Source organism: Hermetia illucens, chromosome 2 (genome assembly GCF_905115235.1).
Source record: "Hermetia illucens chromosome 2, iHerIll2.2.curated.20191125, whole genome shotgun sequence".
In the NCBI taxonomy this organism is placed as follows: Eukaryota; Metazoa; Arthropoda; class Insecta; order Diptera; family Stratiomyidae; genus Hermetia; species Hermetia illucens.
Window position 1 is genome coordinate 176234664 of NC_051850.1, and position 25307 is coordinate 176259970.

The window sequence follows — 25307 nt, forward strand, 5'->3', positions numbered from 1 at the left end:
CAACATTTTTGGTCCCTCGAGCCGGATATAGACAATTTCAAGCTCTGAAGAAACCAATATTCATCATCTCCGCCGAAAAATTGACATAATTGCAATTAGGTGCAGATGAGTTACTTGGTTCCGTCGACAAAAGAACAAAGAAGTAGTCATTTTTAGCATTACAGGACTAAGCAGTGGTTTCTGAGCGATTCAGTATGCCAGAAACAAGAGACGACAAGGCCCCATCAGCAAGCACCACTGTACAATACAACAATTTTTCGAGCATCGCCATGTTGAGGACGAACTATAGGAAAGACAGCACAGAGCGACACAGATTTGCTTATTTTGAAGCAAGGCTCCAACGACTGGAGCAACTCTAGACGGCATGTCAGGGGCAGCATCCGCTAATTCTTGCCGAGACTGCCAGCAACTCTGAACGGCGCGACTCGTACCTCGACGAGTTCAAACGACATGAGGAGTACTATTTGGATCTTCTATCAGCATTCAAAGACGGTATCAGGCGATATCAAAGCGGTAGGAACAACGAAGAAAACCGCACTGAAGCGGTTGTATTAGGAGCGAACCGGATCCAGCTTGAGCGATTAGTGATCCCGAAATTCGATGGGAACTATACTAAGTGGAGGATGTTCATCGACTTGTTCACCTCGATGGTGAACAAAAACGACGCTTTGTCTGCATTATTTGAAGACTCATTTGGTTGGAGAAGCAGCACATCAATAATGACAATTTCGAGATAGCGATGGAGCTGCTCTGTAAAAGGTTTGACAACAAACCAGCAATCGCGTAGAATCATCTGCACAAATTCTACAAATTGCCTACAGCCAGGGAAAAACGTGATTCAATCATAAGGCAGTACATGGTCGTGACAGCTGAATTTTTAGCAAATATGAGTAGCATCGGGATAAGTACTGAACACTGGGACATACTTATCATATACTCTATTACTCAGAAATTCAATCGGGACCGAAAAGAGGAGCGAAGGCGGTTACGGTTTCTTACCAGGGTCATGCTGTTCCCAGGGCAGAGGTGAGGCAGCGTCTGAAGAGTTGCCTCTGCCCTGGTAAGAAACCGTGGCCGTCTTCGCCCCCCTTTTAATTTTGGAAACTTGGGTGTTAATCCTAAAAAGAGGAGTCTGTGCACCATCAAGAGTGGGAGCAAGTTGCTCTCCATTTGGTCCAGTTCGGCATCAAATCGACGCCCCGACTCCCCAATCCCTAAAAGAAAGAAAGAAAATGGATCGGGAATGCCGACAACTATGGGAATCATCCATTGGGGTAGGTTCAAACATACCTAGCTTAGACAATCCCATGGAATTCCTGACAAGCCGCTTGAGGACATTGGATGGAAAATCACAGAAAGTAGATACACTCACTGTTCAAGACACTAAGGTATCTATCTTCTGCGAAAAGTCACAGTATGTAAATCAATGTGACACATTCAAGGTGTTGAACATGGAACAGCGGAGAGACTCGGTGAAAAAACTTAGGCTGTGCTTCAATTGGCTGAAGAAAGGACACGTGCTCAGCAAATGCCCATCTGCTTCGAGATGTCATTCCTACAGTAAGCCGCACCACACGATACTCCACAATAACAATCCTACTACCCAGGCCAACAAGCTATCAACCGACGCATTATCCTTTGTTCGGTCAGGACCAGTGCTATTGGCCACGGCTCAATTAAGGGTGAGAAATGCTTCACAGGAATTGGTAACGCAGAGAGCTCTTATCGACTTGGGCTCGCAACGAAGGTTAATCACCGAATCAGTCGCACAATTATTTGGAATACACCGCTAGATTCGCTAGATTCGAAATTTGCGGTTTTGGAGCAGTATCGAAAGTTCGAACCAAAGGCATTATAGTATTAAGGATTCATGCGACATTGGTGGTACCAAATATTACCAATATTTGCCCTTCGGTTCACGCTCAAGTAACTCTCCCAAAGAAGTTATCCCGTGATGATTTAGCAGACCCATCCTGCAACACACCTGGCCGCATCGATATCCTGCTAGGAGCAGACATCTATAGTTTGATGGTACTATCAGGATTCATCAAGGGATCTCCATGTGTACTCAACACGACATTTGGTTGGATGTTCCTTGGGCCAACATCCACAATAACCTATCTAGCAAGGATTGTATCTCTTATTGACACCTATGAGCAGACGGACCAAATAATACAACGATTTTGGGAACTCATGGAATCACCAATCAGTCATGTTTTAGCACCAGAAGAGACAGCGGCAGAAGAAAGATAAAGAAGAACCACGAAGCGGAATGCATCTGGGAGATACGTCGTCAACGAGCTCTGGGAAATCACTCAACGATATACTTCTAATCGGTCCAAAAAATCAAAATAACCTAATCCATATGCTGATGAAATCGAGGACGTATAGATATGTCATAGCTGCAGATATATAGAAAATATACAGACAAATACTCATGGCCCCACAAGATCAGGATTACCGGCGGATTCTGTGGCTAACTCATCCTTCACAGTCGATCAAACACTATAGATTAAAGATAGTTACGTGCGGAACCGCCAGTGCTCCATTTTTGGCAATACGGACCTTGCATCAACTCGCAGAGGATGAAAAGTTGTATTTTCCCCGGGCATGTGAATCAATAAAACACGACTTTTATATGGAGGAAATACCATCAATCATGTCAAAACTCTCCAGCATAATTGTGGTACTTCAAAAAGGAGGTTTCAAACTGCAAAAATAGGTTGCCAATTACGAGTTCATCTGTTATCATAAGAGCATCGCCACAAACTTCATGGGGCATCGACATTCCATCGACATACATAAAACCAATTCGGTTAGTACACGCCGACTACACCCCGTTAAATAAATGATCACTTTCGACCCCCCGAACTCTTCGCCTTTCCAATAATTGCCAAAATTAAGACCAGCTTCGGAAAGTACTAATCATTTGATACCCCACATGACTATATTTGGTGAACAAAAAATTGACACGCCCCTTTTGAATGTATGGGGATCTCCCCTTAAATTCGACGTAAAAGAACGTAAGTCACTGTATGCATGAGGGTTGACAGTTCCCACATTTCTACCAAATTTGGTGTCAATCGCTGCTATAGTCTCTGAGAAAAATGCATGTGACGGACAGACAGACAGACATGCAGACATACTATTCGAAGTATTTTGACGTCTGAATGTCATTCTGGCAAATATCGGCGGCGTCAATATTTTTCGGAGACCGGATATAGGATCGGTGATAGACCTTACGTTTGTCAACGATACATTATTTAAGGATCTCCAATGGCAGCCGAGCGAGGAATATACGCATAGTGACCATCAGGCTCTCATCTTCCAGATGGGGCGTACGACAGGAAAAAGCGAATCAAGAACATTGCAGTATCGGGTTTGACATCCAAAAAAACTTGATAAAGAAATGTTCCAGGAAATACTTCAGTAGTAAGCGATGCCGGTGGGAAATGCACGGGAAAAGGTGGCGCAGGTTCTTGAAAAGATACAAAAAGCTTTTGACGTTTTCATGCCCCGCCGCATGGTACTCAAAAAACGAATACCAAACTTCTGGTGGAATGCCGAAACCGAAGCCGAAGCACTTCATAAAGTTTGCCTTAAAGCTAGAAGACACAGCCAACGTAGCAGAAACCGGCCTGAGTTGCACAACCGATATAAGAAGGCGTGGAAAGGACTTGCAAGCAGCCATCTTTACAAGTAAAACTGAACACTTCAAGCGGTTATGCAAGGAAGTGGATTTCGACCCATGGGGGCAGTTATGGCGTCAATCATGCGAAAGCGTTCGCCGCCGATCACTAACCCTGATTTGCTGCAGGATATCATAAGCATTCTCTTCCCACAAGTTTCAGGTGAATCGAACTTACCCACTGTCCAGATGGATCACGGTGAAATTCCCGAGGTAACCACTGAAGAAGTCCTGGAAGCCACGAAGAAGATTGCCGGAAATAAAGTCCCAGGTTTAGATGGCATTCCGAATAAAGCATTGACAGTGGCCGTCGAAACAGTTCCAAGGTGGTTCACTGAAACATTTACGACGTGCCTCATAGATGGGATTTTCCCGGAAGATGAGAGGAAGCAGAAGCTTGTGCTAATTCCAAAGCCAAATAAACCTTTGAGTGATCCTTCGTCTTATGGACCTATATGACTGCTAAACGGCATCGACAAACTTTTCGTGCTGGTCATATTCAATGGGCTTGTACTAATCACAGAAAATGAGGGTGGTCTCCCAGACAGGCAGTTCGGATTCCGAAAGGCAAGATCTACTGTCAATGACGTCAGCACGGTGACGGAAATTGCGGAAAAATTCTGTGCGATAGTTACTCTCGACGTGAAGAATGCCTTTAATACGGCAAAATGGAGCAAAATGATTGCGGCTTCATCCAAATTGGGGGCTCCTAAATACCTGGTCTGGGTCATTCGGACGATGGACTTAAGATGTATACAACAACCTGCGGGGTTCCACAAGGATCAGTCCTCGGTCCTCTCCTGTGGATGGATAATAATGTATGACGGGATTTTAAAGTTGCAACTATCCAAAGGAGTGACAATCATTGGCTTCGCAGACGATATCGGAGTGACTATGGTGGCACAAGATATTGATTAGATCGAGGTACTCACAAACGAGGCAATTTTTGAAATCAGGTCTTGGCTAGAGGAAGCTCGTGTGACACTCGTGGAGCATAAAACCGAGGTAGTCTTGAAGTCAAGGAAGCAAACGTCGATAAAGATCAAGATTGGTGAACATATCATACAGTTGCAGCCAACACTTAAATACCTGGGAGTCATGGTTGACCAAAGACTGAAATTCAAGTTCCACCTTGAAAATTTAGCAGCCAAGGCTTCCGGAGTGGCTACATTGTTGGCAAGAATGTTAACAAATATAGGTGGTCCTAGGAAAAGCCGTCGGTTCCTAATCTCGAGAGTTGTCAGCTCCATCTTGCTTTATGCAGCTCCAGTCTGGACACCGTCTTTGAAGTTGGAAGCAAATAGAAGAAATATCGCAGCCCCCTACCGATTAAGTGCATTGCGAACGTCCTCCGCTTACTGTACAACATCAGATGAAGCAGCTTTTGTCATAGCAGGCATGATCACCATCGATATCTTGGCGAACGAGGGTCGACGGCTCTATGATCCATCATATGCAATTGGCGAGTCCTATACCTATCGTTGGCAATTGGCACGAAGTGAATCTATTTTGGAATGGCAAGAAAGGTGGGATGATTTACCTAAAGGACGCTGGACAAACAGGATTATTCCAGATGTTTCTAAATCGATCAATCGAAGGCACGGTGAGATTAGTTACTACCTAACTCAATTCGTAAGCCGACGCGAAGGGTATCGTGCATACCTTTATCGCTTCGGGCATGACGACTTCCCGTATTGCCCAACTTATGCGATGATTCCGGAGAATGGCCGCGGTTCGCTGCACACAGAGGGGAGGTGGAAATTGACGCCGAGGCACGGTTGACACCCGAGAATATCGTGGATCACATGCTAACCTCTGAAACATCTTGGGGGCGGTGGAAAAATTAATGAAGGCGATCCACAATCTGCTGAGGAGGGAGGAGTTACAAATAACGACAGGAGCCGCAGTTCGTAACTGATCCTGTCCCGCGACGTAATACCGAAACGGCAGCGATATGGACATGCGGAAATTGGACCATAGAAGGAACTACGAAGATTCTCGAGAATGGCTTCACTAGAGCAAAAATAGGTGGAATATTTATTTACAGCTGTTATGCTGCTCCAAGCCTTACGAGAGAGGAATTCCATTCTTTGGTGGAGAGGCTAAGGCTGAGATAGTGGCTGGCGATTTTAACGCATGGGTTGAAGAATGGGGCAGTCGAGAAGCGAACGCAAGAGGACGTATATTACTCGAAGCTCTTTCTCGTACTTTCCGAAAGAGAGAAATGGGGTCCGTGATAGATGTCACTTTTGTTAGTGTTGTTTTAGCGAAAGATCTCCAGTGGTATGTCAACCAAGAATATACACATAGCGACCACCAGGCCATCATTTTTGAATGTATGGTACACGAATGAAATGGTCTCGACCAAGAGCTGAAAGGTTTGACGAGGAGATTTTCGAAGAAGTTTTGCAGCAAAATACAGCGCTTGAAGGAAGCGCAGAAGATAAAGCTTTACAGATCGGCGAGTATGTGTGGCCTCCATGCCAGAAGGTATGTTGTATCCCAGAAGCGAGTTCCGAACTTCTGGTGGATCTCTGAAATCGGAAAATGGCGCAAGGCCTACCCCAAGGCCAGAAGGCGCAGTAATATCGAAAGTGAGAGGCAAACGCTTCCCACTGTCGAGATAGACCTTGCACTAGAAAAAACCGAAGTAGTCATCCTGACTAAAAAGAGGATTCCGACCCTGCGTCCCATATCGTTCGGCGAGTCGATAATCGAGTCAAAATCAGCGGTAAAGTACCACGGGCGTTAAGTAGGCTAATGGTAAACATTGGGGGTCCTACGTCTAGCAGGCGACGTCTCTTGATAAGTTCAACGCAGTCTGTCCTGCTCTACGGCGCAGAGGTATGGGCTGGCGCTCTTAACAAGGAGGTATATCGTAAACGCAAGTACAGAGACGGGGAGCTTTGCGGGTGGCGTCTGCGTGCCGCACCGTGATGGTAATCGCGGGCGTGATCCCCGTTGCCCTTCTTGCTGATGAGCGTCAGACCATATACAAGCGCAAGGGAGATGAGCCAAGGGAGGTGGTTGCTCGCGAAGAACGGCAACGCACTCTAGACAAGTGGTAGCTCTCGTGGCAAAATGAAACTAGAGGCAGATGGACTGCGCGGCTCATCGGAAACTTAGGTGCGTGGCTGAATCGGAAGCATGGTGGGACTGACTATTTCCTTACGCAATTTTTAAGTGGGCATGGAAGTTTTCAGTTTTACCTGCACAAGATTGGAAAGGCGCGTTCTCTGGATTGTGTGTTTTGCAATGGAGTTGTGGACGACGCCCATCACACTTTTTTTTCTTGTGGAAGGTGGGATGGGGTTCGTCAGCAGCTCTATTTCAACACAGGTGATCTTTCTCCGGACAACGTTGTTGAAGAGATGCTGAGGACTGCTGACAGGTGGAACCGTGTTGCCCATTACGTTCGGGCCCTTTTCGTTGCCAAGAAGATAGGACTCGATCGGTGGAGGAGCCGGATGGCAGGGGGTTCCTTGAACTGACAGTTCGCTTCCTCCTCTCCCCTCCCGTTGGTGAAAGGAATTCCCTGATTTGAAGGCTCCCCCCCTCCCCCCCCAAAAAAAGCTCCAAATATGTTTGCTGAGGAGTTCACAATGGAAGAAGCAGAAATTATTATTAGTTCCCAAGCTAAACAAACCTTTGGGGGAAGCTTTGTCCTAGAGGCAGATATGCCTTCCAAATAACACTGGCAAACTATTGGAACGAGTAATCTATAACAGATTACTTCCAATTGCCGAAAAGGATGGCGGTCTCTCCGAAAATCAGTTCAGTTTTCGAAAGGGGAGGTTAACAACGGATGCAGTTGTGCTAGTAGCTAACACAGCTCAGAGCGCACCTGACAAGGACAAATGTTGTACAGTGATCACACTCGATGTGAAGAACGCCTTCAATTCCGCTAAATGGAGCAAGATACGTAACTCCCTAATCAACTTAGGCGTGGCGAAGTACCTGGTGCGTATCGTTGCCGACTTCCTAATCGATACGGTTCTGTGGTGCTAATTAGATGAAGAAATGCAATTATACCAAACGACATGCGGAGTTCCACAAGGGTCTGTCCTAGGGACACTCTTGTGACGCTAGACGTTCCGGCCAGCTTTATACCACAAGTGGCCTGCTTGAATTCTACTCCTAGCTAATTCCTCTTACTTATGATACCTAATCCTAAACAATTTTTTTACGAAAGATATGAAATGAAGATAGGAGCTTTCTGAATCTTTGGTGCAGGTCAAGGGGCTGACAACCCATATGACCTAACTAACCACACATTCATTTACTCGGTACACTTTCATTAAGGGAATCTACAACATGTTGCGGATAATGGTGTTTAAATCCACTAAAGAACCCTCCCTTTTTCCAACGAAAAATCTGAAATCCCTTACGTGCCAACCCAATATTTTATCTGTCAGATATTATTCAGTTAAAGAAATCTTTATTGAGGTCAATATCGGAGTCACTGAGATTAAAAATTTTGATGTTATTTCCCTATGAATTTCATCATCGTTACTAAGTAGTTTTACCAAGACTTTACAGCATACTCCCCTGAGATATAATTTGAGGGTTGGAGGATCTAAAGCTCTTAGTCTTTCAGTGCCTTATTTTAATATCAGATTTTTTTGCACTAACCTTTTTGTATGATCATTCCGATTTACGTATTAGATATTACGAGGACACTTCAGTAAAAGTATCTTTAGGATGTTTTTAGTAAAAGAAATTCCAATCAGTAGGTACTTTAGGTTCTTTGTTTTCTGGGAGACTTTGACGGCAAAAAAAAGGACTGCGGAAACCATTTCACAAGACAATTGTTGTTGTCATATCTAAACATGAATTTGATAATAATCATGACAATCGACACAGCTCTGATCAAAAGAACTATCTCGATCGAAACTACTCGATGAATTAGATAGTCCTCGTGTGACTTTCTTCCGCGCACGGCTCTGTCGTGCGCGGGCTTTCTGCTAGGATGGTTTTCTTTGATATAAACACTCCACGCAGGTTGGATGTTCCAGAGCCCTAGCAAGTGATTCATTTGATCGGGCAGAATCATACGCGGATCCATATTTGGCAAATGCATTCTCTGCAGATTGAGATCGTATCGGACCTGAATCGATAGTATAGATATGTTCGGGAGAAACACCATAGCGATAGGTACTACTACTGGTACTTTCGCGAGAAGTTGATCGTTCTAAGGACTTGCTAAGACGAGGCTTATAGCTACCGGAATATTGGCCATTGGTTGGCGGACGTGGGTGATCATAGATGGGGTAATACTGATAATGGGGCTCGGGTGATTTGCTGCGAGTAGTATCGAAGCTTCCATGAGCACTAAGACTACGTTTACGGTTGCCATTCTGACGATCAGTGTCAGCACGATAATCGAAGCTTCCTCTTGGACTTCGTATAGCAGGTCTTGGAACGTCCAGGTTTGACTCCGAACATCGGCTGTCGAAGCTACTCCGAGGAGTGTACTGACCATGATGACGGCAGGAAGACGAACGATCTGGAGAAAGATACTCAACACTGCTACGCGGAGACAAGTGCGGTGATCGTGATTCCGTACTACACTCATGTGATGACGGAGTAAGTTGTTTCTTGAGGCAACTTCGCTCAGGAGAACGTGCCTTACAAGGACTCTGCGAGGGTTTCAGAATACCAACATTGCGAGGACTCTGCGGACGCTTAAGTATTCCACCTTCAGAAGCACGTCTTGGGCTAGGAGTACGTCGTCCACCGGACAAACGATCTTGCGAACTGTCTCGGCTTAAACTCACACTCAAACGCTTTTCTTGATCAGAGCTTGATTTTGGTGATTTCACGCGGATGATCCTTACTGGACTACTACCCTGCGACTTAGAGCGGTCAGGAGAATGGGAAAGATGAATACTACTTCGGGGAGATTTACTGCTGGAAGACTTCTTCGATGATTCGCCAGTTTTAGAACTTTTCTCAGATTTTGATTTGAATACCTTATCTACTTTTTTGTCAATCACTATAACATTCATTGATGAACTGGTGTTATCTTCTGAATCTTCCTCAGACCTCTCAGTAGTACGGTCAGAGCTATCACTTTCATGCCGTGGCGGGGATGAAACTTCAGCGGCTGTAATAATGGTGTTTTCTACGATTGTTTGCGGTTCAGGAGAGAGGCTTGAATCAGCAGCCTGTTGTTGCTGAGACTCCAAGTGCTTCTCTTTAAGATTTGCCATGTATTTTGCTATGTCAACTGTATCCGTGAGATTTTCATGTTCTAAATCGCTTAAGTGCTTATCCATAACTCGGTCAATTTGATCGCCATTACCTCCATTTTTATTGCTACCATTAGGTGAAGATTGCTTATGGAATATCTCAATAACATCTAAATCTTGCTTTGGTGATACCCTACTACTGCTACAAGTCATTGTTGGTGTACACGTTGTAGTAGAAGATACAGATTGGTTCTTACCTAGATCCTTCATTAGAACGGGCTGGTAGTTTGACGGTGCATGTGATGATTGTATCAAACGAGCTTGACTACCAGTACTTCCCACCGATAAAGTTGACGTTGTGCTGAGTGTTTCCAAACGAGTTTCGTTAGATGTTTTTTTTTTGAAGAATATGAAAGAAAATAAATAGAGTCAATAAGGCGCAACCCACATCAAACAAGTGAAGGAATCAAATCATGGTTAATACTTCAAGGGTTTCCAAAAATTCCTTACAAAACACACTCCCACTTTCAGCAAAAGTGACTTTCCAACACTCACCTTAATGTTAGATGATTTGGTGTTTTACCCAACGTAGCCTTACACTTAATTGTCCCTTGCTGAGAATCTTCTTCGCCTTCCGATTTAGTACCAGGATCCATACGTTCATGATCAGAGATTGTTGTGGTTGTTGTGGTAGTATACCGTTTTGGTGGAAGTGGTGGATCTAAAATAGTTCGAAATGCAAATAAACCCACCTTTCCCAAACAGAGAGATCAGGTTCTTAATATGTACTTACCTGCAGCATCACCGACCGTCTTACTACGACTTCGGAAACCTTGCGGTTGAGGCTGACACATTGGAATGTCATCAGCCTCTTGACTTCCGGAAAGGTTATCGTAATCAATGTTTCCAGCCGAGTGACGTTGTGCTGAGGCTTTTTTCTTGGTTTTACCCAGAGTTTGTGATCCTTGGATTATTGTTATCTTTTGTTTGGGTGTGAGTTGAAAAAGAAAAGTAAATGGTAGAATATTAGACAGTGGAAAACCAGAGGTAGTGAAAATATGTCAAAAAAATCACTAAGCAACACAAGTGAAATCGCATTGTTACATGAACTAGGGCCATCTCTATAAGCAACTGAGCATTGAGTCCGAAGTTAGTGCATCTCCAGTGGTGTAAAGTAAAGAAATGAAAGTTTCCATGGATGGAATTTCAAAATGGCTAGAGATTTACCAAAAACTAGCGTTCAATTACATGGAGATCGATGATATTTTTTGCGAAACGTAACCGTGTTGAATTATACGGTGACCATGCTTCTAAAAGGATATCTTAGGTAGTCGGAGATTACCTTCAGGGAGTCATCTTTCAAAGCTGGGGTTTTATAGTATCCTCTTCGGGTACTACATCCACAGCTGAACAATTCCCGCGCAACAATAAAAAAAACTTAAGCTCTCAAAACAAAGGAGAATATAAGTCTACCAAATTTAAAAGTTTGTTTTTCAGACCAGTTCATAAACAGGCGCTTCGAATTGGTGACTGACTGACTGACTACTGGCACCGCCACGTGAAAATACCCTGGAAAACATCAGGTAACTCAGATACCTACGAACTATATGATTACCAGATCCATCTTTCAGAAGATGCACTCCGTTGTAATAATGGAATGAAAAAAGTGGTCACCGGATTTCCACAGATCCTTTGGGCTTATGGACATAATAACCTCTACCGAGGACTTAGTAATGGAATAGTGGTTGGAATCAGGGTTGTTTTCGGAAGACCTGAGAATGGCACCAGTTCGTCTTTGGCAGCAAGTGAGTTTTTGCAGAATGGGCACTGGATGTCAAAAATGCATTCAATCCCGTCAATTGAGGCTGAATTAAAGGCATATCGGCATACAGGCTTTCTTGGATATCTACCAATGTGTGCAGTTAAAGGAAGGGAAGAGAGAGTCAGAAGCATAAGGGTTTAAGGCCAAAGTTAAGTGGCAAAGTAGTACCTATGGTTCAGTTATTGGAGTTGTTTTCTAGTGCTAGCCATTTGGTAAAAACATCCATTAATGGTAGTAAGTAGTGGTAGTAAGTAGCGCTTCACCTACGATTGTGTGGTTTGCGGGAATGAGTTGGCTTGAGGTCCTCTATCTCAACTAGATTTTCAAGCCGAGGGTGCACTCCTTTCCTGCCTACGTTTTCATTTGGGCTTTAGCCGGGCCAGGGAGACCGTCTTGCGCACACCTCCGACATCAAGACTGAAATGTTGTTTGCCTCGCTCGAAGACCTCGTGGGACCCTCGTAAGGTGGCGTCGTCTCCGGGAGTAGTCCGCTCTAATTAAGACGTGTTTCCAGGAGGCGAGATCTCTGGGCACGTCGGCAACGTTTTCCTGTGGTTGGCAAGTGGTGGCGGTTTTAACTTTTGCACTGTGTTCTTGAGCAAACGCAACAACCCGGGTGTGATGAAGCTCGACCTAGTGTCAAGGACAGGGTTGATAGGAAGCCTCGGGATCTCCCAGTAAGCCTACAGAAGATTCTTTGTTTTTGGCGATCTGGAGGGCAAGTAGGACGAGTGGCATGACTTGCGACCAAGAAAGGTCGTCTTGTGCCATCTTTCTAGCATCTTATTAAACTGCAGGTGGTAGGCGGTTGCATGGTAGCGTTTGAAGCCGAGGAGTGCCCAATTCCGAGAAAAGGGAGGACTGGAACAGCATTGGACTTTATGAAACCGCTTGGTGGACCGAAGGAACACGTGTACCTCTTTGACATGCGATGCACTTTCTGACCCAAGAATTATTGTCCTTGTTCATGGACGGCCATAAGGCCTTGGTCTCTTGTCGTTCTTCGGCGCTTTCGCGATTCTCGTCCATGTTGAATGTTGGAAGTGTACTGGCTGATAAAATTTAGGTGCTGAAATTGGAGAACCCAAAAAAGCGTCAACTTTTGTTTCCAAACAAAGGCGAGCAATTTATGGTCCGTGAACACCGTACCTTAAGGGAGAACCGGAAACATTTTATTGCGAGAAACGGGGCCGTTGAACTTGTTTCAGTTGCTTGGAAAAGAAGCTTAACGGCTGCCAGATTTGGTCTACCTTTTGGTAAAGGCAGCACTTACGGCAATGTCTTCGACATCGACGAATACGGCGAGGGGAGCACCTTGTTGAGGGAATGCCAGAAGTGTAACACGACAATGCATTGTGGTAACTAACAAATCCACGCAAACTGGGATCTATTCAACGAAACCGATCCGGTTTTGTGAAACGGTAACACGTTTCAGCAGAGAAAAGAGTCTGCGCACCTATCTCTTTACTTTTTCGAGCGACTACTCATCGAGTAGTGTGTAATCTCTGGCTCATATGTGAATACGGTCTATTCACTGATTAGTAATGAGGAATTCATGACTAGCTTGGATGATCCAACAAAGAGAGTTGTTTTGTCCCGTTGGGAATCATCAGCGGTACTTTCCATGCAATTGGCTGAAAGGGTGACAACCTTGGTTGACTTTAAAGAACAAGGAACCAAATAGTTGACGAAGAGGTAACTGCTAATGACTTTTTCTGCCATATACGGTCCATTGCAGGAGTTAGCACCGATGACCAGTGGCGAAAATATCGATGCAAGGACATCAGGGTCCCAGGAAGGATTCGCTAAATTGACACTGAAATTTATTTGAATCTGTTGATGTGTTCAGTGGACAAAGTTAGGAAAAAACTAGTTGCATGGGTACTGCCTTTTTCTCCTTCTTCAGTTTAGGAGCGGAGTCAGCTCGTCTTGAACGATTGCGAGATTTTGCTCGGCCATAGACCTGATCTAGATGGCGTCGAAAGGCCCACAAATCGCAATTTAGTATATGGACCCATCGCTGTTGCGAAGGTTTTCCATCGAGTGAGTTCTCTCTATCGCAAATTACATGCCCATACCATTCAGGACGTTTCTCAGGCAATTTTTCCGGGATCGCGGATGTTCCCGTGATCGATGTGGGGTGATCATTAGCCTGTTACTTACTGACCCAACACAACATCTTCGTTTCCATCACTGCGAATTGTCGTTCATTGTCAGCCACTCAGAACCATAGCCACGAATGGGTGAAGAACACAAGACCGTCATGCAAGGAAGTCGCGTAGTCAAGATAAGAAAAATCAGAAAGGAATCCTGGTCTTGGTGATATATAAAATGGGATTACAATCCGATGGACTGCGCTTTTAGAGTAATAAACTCTAAGTTAGTTCTCAGTGGTCGTCTGGTGTTCTTTGTGATCGACGTATCAACGAACGTCTCAAATCTAAAATTTACCGCAATGTTGTCCGTCCTGTCGCTCTCTATGGTTCTGAGTGCTGACTGACTATAAAAGACAATGAACGGCGTCTTGCAGTAATGGTAAATGGAAAGGTAAACGACCGAAAGGTCGGGTAAAACAACGATGGCTTGATACGCTGGATGGGGACCTAAAAGCCTCGAGATTGCACCCAGATCAGGCATTCGATAGAGCTAAATGGCGAAACCAATCACGACGAGTCGACCCTGCTTGTGAACGGGACAAAGGCTGAAGAAAAAGAAGAAAAAGAAGAAGGTCGTCTGGGATCATTAACGGTTCGCTCACTACATGGGGAGTGACGTTCCCGAGGTGCCCGAGTAGCTGTCCGAAAGTCTTTCGATGAAGCGCGAACCGCGAGTGACTAACTCTGCCGACGTCGGTTGGGTGATGTGAGCCCAGTTTTGCCAAGGCCGTAGTTGCAGTACAACCAGACCCTGCGGGACCTTGATTAGGTAGTGTGCATTGAACCGATATTAGTAGGCCGCGTTGCCCTGGAATCCGGGATCAGCTAAGTATAGGTTAGGCCTCATGGTACACAAGTCCTTGATTATTGCGGCCCGCTCCCTTGCACACGATGCACTGGTAAGGCTCTCATGAAGAAGGAAAGCAATAAAATTCAGAAAATCGACTAAATAGCAAGGAAGAAGAAAAAGTTAACTGAGCTTGGGTGCAGTACGAAAATTCGCCTTTCACGCCAGGTGTCCGGTGAAAGAGCCAGAAAGAATTGAAACACGCGAAGAGACAGCGCGACGCTCAAATAAAGGTTGCCCTACAGTGTTTTCCTGTTTCGGAAAAAATCCCAGAGAAAATCGTTAGACCTGAGTAGGTGCATTCGGACACAACCCAAGTGGGAGGGTAGTCGATAGTTTTTGTTAGAGCCGAAAAGGGGAGGTTTCTCAGGAAATTCAGGGCAATTGTGAAGCGCATGCGGTTTGCAAAATTGCTCCAAAAGAATGTAAACAAACGCATGAAAAACGGGCTCATGGGACTGAAAGTCCTGGGGGGTTTACGTGAGTACCTGCCGTGAAGGCATAATCCCACGGTCCTCTTCGAACACGAATTGATTATGGGACCACAATCAGAGCCCCGCCATGCAAGCACAGCGGTCCTGGTTTATACTGAGTGCTGGCTCAGCATCCATACCAGTGGCCTATCTAACACCTCTGCCGCAACTAAGGAGTACGGCACCCGAGTTGTACAGCGCAACTACACGCTCGAGCTCCGAGGAGCTCTGCCCGCGATGTAGGCATAACCACAACCGCCATGAAACTCCCACTAGGAGGCCAACCGCAAATTACCAGGCCAAGAACACAGCCTCCAGGAATTCGAGCATATGCTCTCAGAGGGCCATCCCGGTTCACATGGTACCAGATAACCTCCGGTGAGGCTTCGTGGCAGAGCCACTTCAGATGAGTCCCTTAGAGACTCGGGTCTGATCGCCCTCCTCGAGTACGTGGGGACGGAACTCCCCAACGGGTTAACTGGAAGGGCTGATGGAACTAGAAGAACTCCTGAACCTCGTTTCCTACTACAGGTGAATATGGGCAGTAGCGAAAGGCGCGCGAAAAGCAGAAATATTGTAAGCGCCAAACGGATAGACACTGCAAAATGAACTGGAGAAAAAGAGGAAAGAGGAAGACGCATCTGAGTGTGACTTCATCCAAGTAGCTTCCAGAGTCAAAAAAAGAAAGTAAAGAAAGACAGCAGGAGACAACACGCCACGTTGTCAGAAAACAGTTTGCCTAAAGCTAAGTCGGTTACGATTGCTAAATAGCCAACGGATAAGACAAGGAAGTGAGAAAGGACTTGAGCGCTGGCTGTAGTCATTAAGATAACGGAAGGCAAGACATTTGCGGAAGTTCTCAGTCAAATCCGCTGCAAGATGAAGCCCGAAGATTGTGGAGCAGAAGTGATCTCCATTCGGAAAATGAATGGTGGCGAAGTTCTTGTACAATTAAGCTCAAAGACTGCTCTCTTAAAGTCCGAGATCATGACTGCCTGACAGTCCTTGTCAAGCCAATATTTGGAGGAAGCCAATGCTCGGATATGGATATGTGGTGTTAATCAACCAGCAAAACGCGGTGGAACTAAAAATTAAAATTGGATTGGCCAAGTGCCAAGTGTTATAGCTTCATGAACTATGGGTACACGTGTACAACTTGCAAGAAGCCAGCCAAGAGGGCAGCATGACTTCGATACGTAAGCGAAGACCTGCAACGGATAAGAGAATTGCGTTCTCTCCAGGGACCTCCTGATAAGGGCGTTGCACATATTGCGTGCTCGGAGCGTTTAGTCTAGTCTAATCTCCAAGGCGGAATTGGAGGAGTTGTTAGCGCAGTTCGCTATCAAGGTATGAGTTAATTTAGTGCTAATCAGCTAGCGAGGACACAGTTTCGTAGCATCTTGACTTATCGGACACCGTTGCCAACGGGGTAGCACCCGACTTTGAGTTCCTCCCCAAGACAGAGGAGACGGTTTTGTCTGGTTTCAGTGTTTAGAGAAAACTAAACTGAAAAGGGTTTACCTAACACCGAACGAGGCAGACCCACACCAATACGTCGATGTCCAGGTTGAGAAGGAAGCATTTCTAACGTAAACTTTGTGTGGGAACTATTGGTGCGGTTGGAGGATGTGTTTAGAGTTCTGGAAGACTTCTCGGCAAATGACCGCCAAAACATCGCCTACAAAGTGTTTGACGTTATTTGTGGGCGTGCACCAACTCGGCGCTCCCCTGTGAATGGAACTTTGCGAGGGTGAATATCGGGAAGTTCGTTGAAGTTCTTGGAACAATAAAGGGCACTACGGGGGGTGGTCACGTTGCCGTAAATTCAGTGATGAATCTAATAACGACGGCCTGTGAAGCTTCTATGGCCCGGAGGAGCCACAGCCGTGACAACCTTTCTATATACCAGGGTGGATCGGGTTCAGAGTAGGGATATCTATGATGGATGCTGTTATGGAGGTCGTGGATATGGTTCATCGAACTGAGGCACCTAGCTACCAATCTCGACGGATAGTACTACTCCAGTTGCTTGATGTCAGAAATGTCTCCAATTCCCTAAAATTTATAAATATGCTATTCAACCCTTGCAGATATTGAGAGATTATCTGACAGACTGCTCTCTACTCTATGAAACGCTAGAGGCCCAGAGGAGGATGGAGATCACGTCGGAGGTAGGGCAAGAATCCATTCTAGGGCCGGATGTCAGGAACGCTTCTTCCGGTAGTTTGCTGGGTCGGTTATGCAGATGATGTTGAGGCACTTTTTGTCGGACGTACTGTTGAACAGGTGCAAAGCAGACTTGGCATATTGATACGACGGGTGAGTGAATGGATCCAGTTTTGTGCCTGAAAAATCCGGAGTAGTTATTTTGATTTTTCGATTTTCGATCGGCAAGTCGACTGCAGAGTCAAAAAGAATGAATGGCTATAAGGTCAGTTTTTTCGAGACTGCAGCTGAAGTCGGCTAATGGTGAATGCTGGTAGCCTATATCTACCAGAAGATGAAATCTTATTGGAGCAATGCAATCCTTTCTGCTTTCTGACGCGAAGCTGATGTTCTTGGCAAGGAATATGGAGGTGGAGGAGTGAAGGCACGATCTCCTGACTGTGTGTGCTCCGCATGGAGTGGTCCTCCACCACCTTTTTCTGTTATGAAAAATGGGATGGACTTCGTTAGCAATTTTTTGCAGAGCTCTCTCCAGAAAGGTGTTGAGGAGTGTCGCAGATGGAGTCATGTTGTGCATTAATTCAGTTGTTGTTGCAGGAAGAACATTGACCTGGACTGATATAGTTACCGGATGACAAGGGGATCCTTAAACTAACAACTCCCTTCCTTTTTTCTCCCCCCGTTGGTGAAAGTAATTCCTAGACTTGCAAGCTGCCTATGGCAGGAGAGCAGGAGGGTTAGCCCAACATAATATTTCAAAAAGGCTCCAGCTTAGTTCTCTAATGACGAGGAGGTGTTTAGTTAGTAGTCTGACGGCGTACCATTGTGGAAGTCCTACGCTCTTATGCGCAAACGCATTCACCTATTCGTATCCAAAAAAATACCATCCATGACGCCTCTCCAGCCATTTTCCCTCATCGGTGCAACCCCATATCGACCGCGGATGTTCTCATGCGCGATGTGATGTGATCATGGATTGTTATGTCTTAAGTTCAACGCAACATCTTCATTTCCATTATCGCTAAGCGCCGTTCATTGTCTTTTATAGTCGGCCAACATTCAGAATTATAGCGAGCGAATAGGCGGACGAGACTACGGTAAACTTTGGATTTGAGACGTTGAGAGTTGATGCGTCAATAAAAAAGAACCCCAGTTGCTGAGCTACATGGAAACTGTGACGTTTGAGAATCTGAGCATGCAGTTGTCACCGATATTAAAATAATTTATAGCCTAATTGAGAATGTGATGGGCTTTTCGAATGTAATTAATAATTTCTATTTATTTTGAGGATTTTGGTAATTTTCGAAGTTGTTAAGAGGAAAAGTGTGAGGAGTGAGGAGAGAGGAAGGACGTGGTTTTACGAAGGACTATAAAAGGGTTCGTTTGCCCGGTCTGCGTTTGGTACAAAAAGCTGGATTTGGAAAGAAATCGAGGGGACCTCTGCTTGTTTATATATATCATCAATTGGTCAGCGAATTACCAAGTGAAGCATTTTTTGTAACTTTCAAACGATTCACGGTGAATAGTGGGATGAATAGTGCTCCTGGAACTAACTTTGTTGGGCTATGAGTCAGTTGAGAAAAGGTGCTGTCCTTTTCCGCAAAAAATGGGGTTACCTGGAGATTCATTCGTGTAGGAACTGCACGTTCCGGAGGACAATGGGAAGCTGCGATTAAGGCAAAACAAAAGCTGAAATGTGTATTCGATGAGGCGAAAGTTGTCCTGATATTCGAGGAATTTTCCACGGTGTTATGCTAAAATGCGGCTGACTTAAATTGAAGACCGTTGGCCCTACTTTTAAGTGCTGGAAATATAACCATCAGGACATTTGTGGGTGCAACGACCATTAGCATCATTTCTGGAGGTTGGTGGATCACAACGGGTCCTTTTCGGATGGTGGCAACAGTTAAGGACACTTCGTCAGATATTCTGGAATAGGTGGTCCTGGGAAAGTTTGCACCATCTACAATGTAGGGTAAAGTTGACCAAGGAGCAAGGAAAGTGAAGACTGGATAACTGGTACTCTTCAGAGAATGGGTGAAGTTGTGATGTTGTGATGACATAAGGCCAGTTTTTTAAAAGATGACAATAAAGTCCTTATTCGGATTTTCTGGAGGATAATTAAATCCTTTAGCTTTTTTTTTCATTTATGGAGGAGGATCAAATTTGAGTTCTTACTTCCACGGGCCGTTGACAGGTTTATTTCCTGAGCGAATGCTGAAGTTTCCTTGGGGTTGTATTGTAAGCGCTAACGTAGTCTCTTTTAAGTTGCAATTACTGGAAGGAAGGATGTATACCTACATGCTTACTAGTTGAACTTGTGAAGTGAGTGTTGGTGTTAGATGAACCTTGTAGCTGCGACGCTCTACTTTTATGGGGTATGCAGCTTACTATGTTTACGCGAAAGCATCCCTTCATTACTCTAGCTTATCTTGAGTAACCATCAATTACCTTAAACATGAAGGCTCAAAAAACTAAACCAATTAACGAATATCTTTCCAATCAAATCAGTCGCCGGTTTCTAAGCTCATCGAGTAGCAAGCTCTCATCAAAGGATATTTCTTACGAGGATAATTCAACTGTCCGCACAAAACCATCTTAGTAGCACACTAAATTGCTGAAGTCATTCTACTCACCTGTTGTTTAGGCCGTTCCAGGGTCTGTGAGCTACCCGAAGCCGAATGCTGTGATATACCCGATACTGAGCTCATGCTTCCGCCCAAACCTTTCATTGGAATTGACATGTTTCGCACACTCTCACGGATAATTTGTCGAATTGTTTTCAAAAAAGCATTACGAAAATCGGCTGTGCTATTCGATAGTACATAGACCTTTTCCGAGCGTCTTTGTAGTTGTGACCTGAGATGAATTAGTTCCCATAAAAAGTGAGAATCCATGTCCTTAGCAGACGATGCACGAACTTGTACTTCAGTGACTGGGATTAGAACCTGATAGCGGATGATTTCAACTTCGTTCGGGGTATTCTTACTCGAGACACCCTGAAAGAAACGGTCAGGACATTAGACGGAAACGTGATTAGAATTCTCTTCTTCAAGGGGATGTTTATTTTGTTATACGGATCATTGCCTGACACCACCTTATACATATGTATATCTGTCTGCTTACCATTAGCTTCTTCTTTTGTCGCAATCGCTCCTTGCATAGAAACACAACAGCCGATTTGAAAACGAAGCACATTGCATGTAGTTCGAGTCCTTTTTTGATTTTACCCAAGAAATCGGAGATGTTAAGCCATTCGACCCCGCCATAATACAAAAGGTCGCCTGGAAATGATCACAAGGGAAGGACAAAATCAGAGAATATAATAAATAAGTAATAAAAATAGAGAAGAACCGAATCAACAAAAAAGAACCCCTAAAAAGAGAAAAGATGCTCCTTCGCCGGACCATATAAAAACGGTGGTGAATTCCAGAGTGATATACTGGACCAAGGGTCAGCAGTGTCTCTGAATGGACTGCAGCCAAGTTTGCCTCAGAGTTCGAGTTCCGGTTTGCGGAAACCTCTTGTTACAGCGATTTTACTACACATTGGGGAGGACACGGAGTTTATGATGTCTACCATTCCAAGGCGATTTAAAGAGAATATTCGAGCTAATCATCGTGCCGTTCGTTATTAGTGTCCCATTCGGGGAAAATTCGGGGGGAAGCTTTTAGATAACAGAAGAAAGGACATAAATTCGAAATGTTCTAATTTGATTTATTATTCCACTAGTTTTCGGTTGAAGGAACTTAGAGAAAAAAATGACTCCCTTTAAGAAGGACATATTTCTTCTTTTGATTTTCCTTTTGGGACATTGACATCCATTCGTAAATGGATATAAATCAAATTTGGAGAAGTATCTATTTTTCATGGTTGTCTGATTCTGTGAATATTTCAAAATTTCAAAAAGACTGACACCGAGGGAGGGTGGCTTATTTTGAATATCGAATATATGATAATGGAATTTCTGTGGCGTTGAGGAGTTGAAACATATGTGACCAAGGAGAGAGCAGGGAGTCAACAAAGACGCTTTGGCTTTATTGGGTGGATTCGAATGCAGGGTGGATTTCACTTAGTATCCTTCGAGAGTTGTTGTTCTTTGCAGTTGTATTCTATGAATTCATATGTTGGTGAAACCATGACCAGGATACTGACAGCCTGTCCGTTCAACCACTTAGTTCTTTTGAAATCTTTCCAACCTTAAACAAATTCAACTTTCACACTGAGTTTATTTGAATAAGGAAGGATGTTATCTTAGATTGGTATTTACATAATTCTGTGTGGATAGAAAGGATGCATTGTTACTGGTTCAAGGAATATAAATATATTTTATAAGTAGATGACATACAAAAAAAGTATTTACATTTACCTGGGCTGAGGTCGATTGGCTGTTTACACGATTTCTGATGTTGTCGGAACAAATGATCAAATATAGCACCATATTCTTCGTGAATTCGTTGCATTTCGTTGATGTGCTCGGCCACTTTCTCCATGCCCTTAAGTGCCTCTGTGGAAGGAAGAAGAAGAACAGAAATTTGTGTTAATATCTCGCAGAAATTTTTTCAGATAGTATTGCTCATTTAGGATACTAGGATCTGGTCCTGATACTCACCAACTAAATGCAAATGTTCTTCAGCATGAGGATCAGTCAAATTCCTCAATTGCTGCAAAAGTAACGGATACTTAAGTATCCTTTGTATTGGTTTAATAAGATAAGATTCGAGTGTACAGCTATGTTGTTGCTTTGGATTCCTTGCCGCAAGGAATTCCTGTAACGCTTGATTGCCTTCATCTGTAAATTGTCAATAAAAAAAAATTGTTTAGTTTTTATCAAGGCAAAATTTTATTTATTAATGAAACGTTGAAGTGGCCTTTTTCAGCGTTTACCTCACACGAATCTATGCAAGCTTTTCTGAATAGGAACACAGAAGGGGGAATTCTAACTAGAGAAGACTTTAACGCCAGAACCTTCGAGTGGGGTATGCCTCAACCAGATTCTTGAGGCACACAGCCTTTGGAGATAGCTATCAGGACTTATCACCCTAAATACTGGTAGGACTCTGACATTCCGATGCCCTGGTTGCGGGGGCACCATCCCTGACCTAACTTTTGCTACAGAGTTCTTAGTGTCAGCGGTCCAACGATGGAAGGTACTGGAAGACTTCACGGCCAGTGATCATCAGCACATTTCCTTCGAAGTGAAGATCGGCTCTTCCCGATGTTGTGTCATCCGGCAATCACCTACTGAGTGGAAGACAGGAAAATCGACGTGGCAAAATTTGTAGAAGCTCTCTCAAGAGGGGTAAATCAGGGACAAGACCCAGACGCAGATAGAAGAACTGCTACTGACTCCCTTAGTCATTCAACAATAAGCTTTATCACCGCATCATATAATGCATCGGTTCCCAAAAGAAGATTGCGTCCAGAAAATTACTCGTATATTGGTGGACGGCTGAAATTGCAAACCTAAGAAGGAACTGCCTCAGACTTCGGCGGATTGTTCCGCGCTGAAGAGGACAAGATGAGGTGACGCTTAGATCCGCAGAGTTTAAGAGTGGGAAACAGGAACATCGTCATGAAATCAACAAGCAGAAGGCACACTTCTGGCAGGGCCTAACCAATGACGGCTATTGGTTACCAAGAACTCCGTGCCCATCAATCTCCTTGTTCTATGGAAGCAGTGGAGATGGAAGAAATTGAGCAGGCACTTTTCCCTGTTCACCCCATTCGAACTAATCCTGTCGATGAAGGAGTGAGAATTGAGGAAAGCCCGCTCTTCACTGCAATGGAACTAGAAGAGGCGGTCCTGTGCATGAAGGGCAAAAAAGTACCAGGACCGGATGGTATTCCCCGCGAAGTGTTGAAACTCGTATGTAAATACAACCGAATTTGTTACTCGATGCATCCAACGAATGTTTGACCCACAAAGGTAAAGGCGACGCTGAGGCGCCGTCAACGTATCTTTCGGTCGGTATATTGGATACCGCGCAGAAACTGCTTGGCAAGCTCATCAAGCCACGACTGACTGACCAATCTGCGTCACCGAAGGCGAACAAAGTCGGCTCAGAATCTTGCGGTTGCTCCAAGAGACAAAATATGCTAAGGAAATCAACGATTCGAAGAAGTCCGTCGGGTTAGAGGCAGGCTATGAAATGCGAATATATCTGATGACCACAACCGTCTGATGCTCTTGTCAAGAGGTACGTAACGGGTTGCACAAGTGCCTTACATGTGTGAAATATTCGAACTAGTGAAGTCAGTAGTTGATAGATGACCTACCTTTCCGGATTTCGTGGAGGTCCGCTTTCTGGACTACGGCATGGCTAATGGGGGTCCCTTAATGGCAGAGATGACGAAGGGCTGAGCTTCAAATACCTTAAGTGGGTATGTTTGTGTCTTCGTATGTGTGGTCACGAAGGCAGTACATTTGAAACTGTATTTAAGATATTTATTGTCAGCCGTATCGGCCAAAGATGGTGTCACCTAGAATTCATATTGGTTGTTATGCCACATTTTTGGTGCTTCTGGGAAGCAGCCGTAAAGTCAACAAAACGCCACTTGAAATGCGTATTTGATGAGGCAAAGATTGTCTCAACTTTCGAGGAATTTACTATGATATTTTGTCAGATCGAGGTATGCTTGAACTCCAGACCGCTTGTTCCGCGCTCCAGCAATCCAGATGACACTTAAGCCCTGACTTCTAGGCACTCCTTAGTTCAACGGTCGATCAAAACTCTGTCGAGCGCCGTTGGCACCCAACGGAGAATGTGTGGTGTCAGGTGTATTTGCACCACTTACAGGCGGGCCTAAGTGGAACAATAAAATTCCGAATGTAAAGTCTGGCCAGTTGGTGCTGGGGGGGAAGGAAAACACTCCCGATGGAGTGATCATTTGCTCGTATTTGCGCTATCCATCCTGGAGACGACGGCAAGAGCGCGCGCATGGAGCCGTGAGGCTCCGGACCAGAGTACCGCGATCGAGGGGGGGGGGGATCCACGACTGCGGATCACAGCCGCAATCATTGTTTTCTCTGCCTCCGATTTCAATGAGGCGTGGCCCCTGAGGTTTCATGCCTTCCTTGATATCCTCCGGCCATTATTTTTGAGGATGCCCCTAATTGTTCAACCCCTTTAGTCAATTCCGCAATACACTCGGATGGGCAAAACGCCATCCCAACCTCAGCAAATTTATCTCATATGTGTGCAGAAAAACTTCCGCCCACGATGCTTGTCAACGAAGAGACAACAATCGAGCTGCTCCCCGACGCAGAGAATTAAATAATAAAAACAAACAAAAGGGATCGCAAGAATTCGATCTTCTTCGTTTGGAGTCAGAAAACAAGAATAGGTGAGAACGGAACGGCATAGTATGTAGCCGACTGCCTCCGTATTCCATCAAGGATTCATCTCACCCGTGACTTAATCCCTACGAAGAAGAAAGGATAGTTAATTTTTTAAAATCTAAAACGAAGAGAAAGCTGTTTCACAGAAAGGTAGGGAAAGGCACTCCTCGGAAGCTCGGAAGGCAATACTTTTCACCATATAGCCGCAAAGGCCCCTAGATCCAGAGACTTCTGGAAGGCAATCACCTACGAGACGTTTAGTCTCAAGGACAAACACAGCAAACGACTAGCTCTTGTGGTATGCTACCAAGGATAGGGCAGGAAACTCAACAAGTGGGAATGAAAATTGAGGCTTAGGAACACTTGCTTCGGGGGAAAAGGAGTGGAACCTAAAACTAGAAATGTGAAGGCAAGTGTACGTGGAGCCTAGTCGGGAACAATGTTGAGAATCTATTGGTTCTCTGTCCGACAAGACAAAGCGAACTTGTGGGACGGAAGTGGCTCTCTCCATGGATTCAAGCCATCTGTATATAAGAAATATTAGGCCTGAATTCAGGAAATGTCGCCCGAAAAAGCCACGGATAGGCAGTGTTCTACAGCGTCTGAACTGCTCAACCTGACG

At 44.7% G+C, this 25307-nt stretch overlaps 1 protein-coding gene across 1 annotated transcript in view; it reads right to left on the reverse strand.

The window, feature by feature from the left end:
* Positions 1-25307, reverse strand: part of LOC119650445 — an 809140-nt gene that overhangs the window by 26952 nt on the left and 756881 nt on the right. Inside the window, exons 26-32 of the mRNA XM_038053300.1 lie at positions 21956-22135; positions 21713-21850; positions 20470-20627; positions 19980-20342; positions 10673-10859; positions 10435-10600; positions 10137-10240 (exon numbers count right to left, since the gene is read on the reverse strand). Of these exons, the coding sequence (XP_037909228.1) occupies positions 10137-10240; positions 10435-10600; positions 10673-10859; positions 19980-20342; positions 20470-20627; positions 21713-21850; positions 21956-22135 (1296 nt within the window). The remainder of the gene's footprint in view (positions 1-10136; positions 10241-10434; positions 10601-10672; positions 10860-19979; positions 20343-20469; positions 20628-21712; positions 21851-21955; positions 22136-25307) is intronic.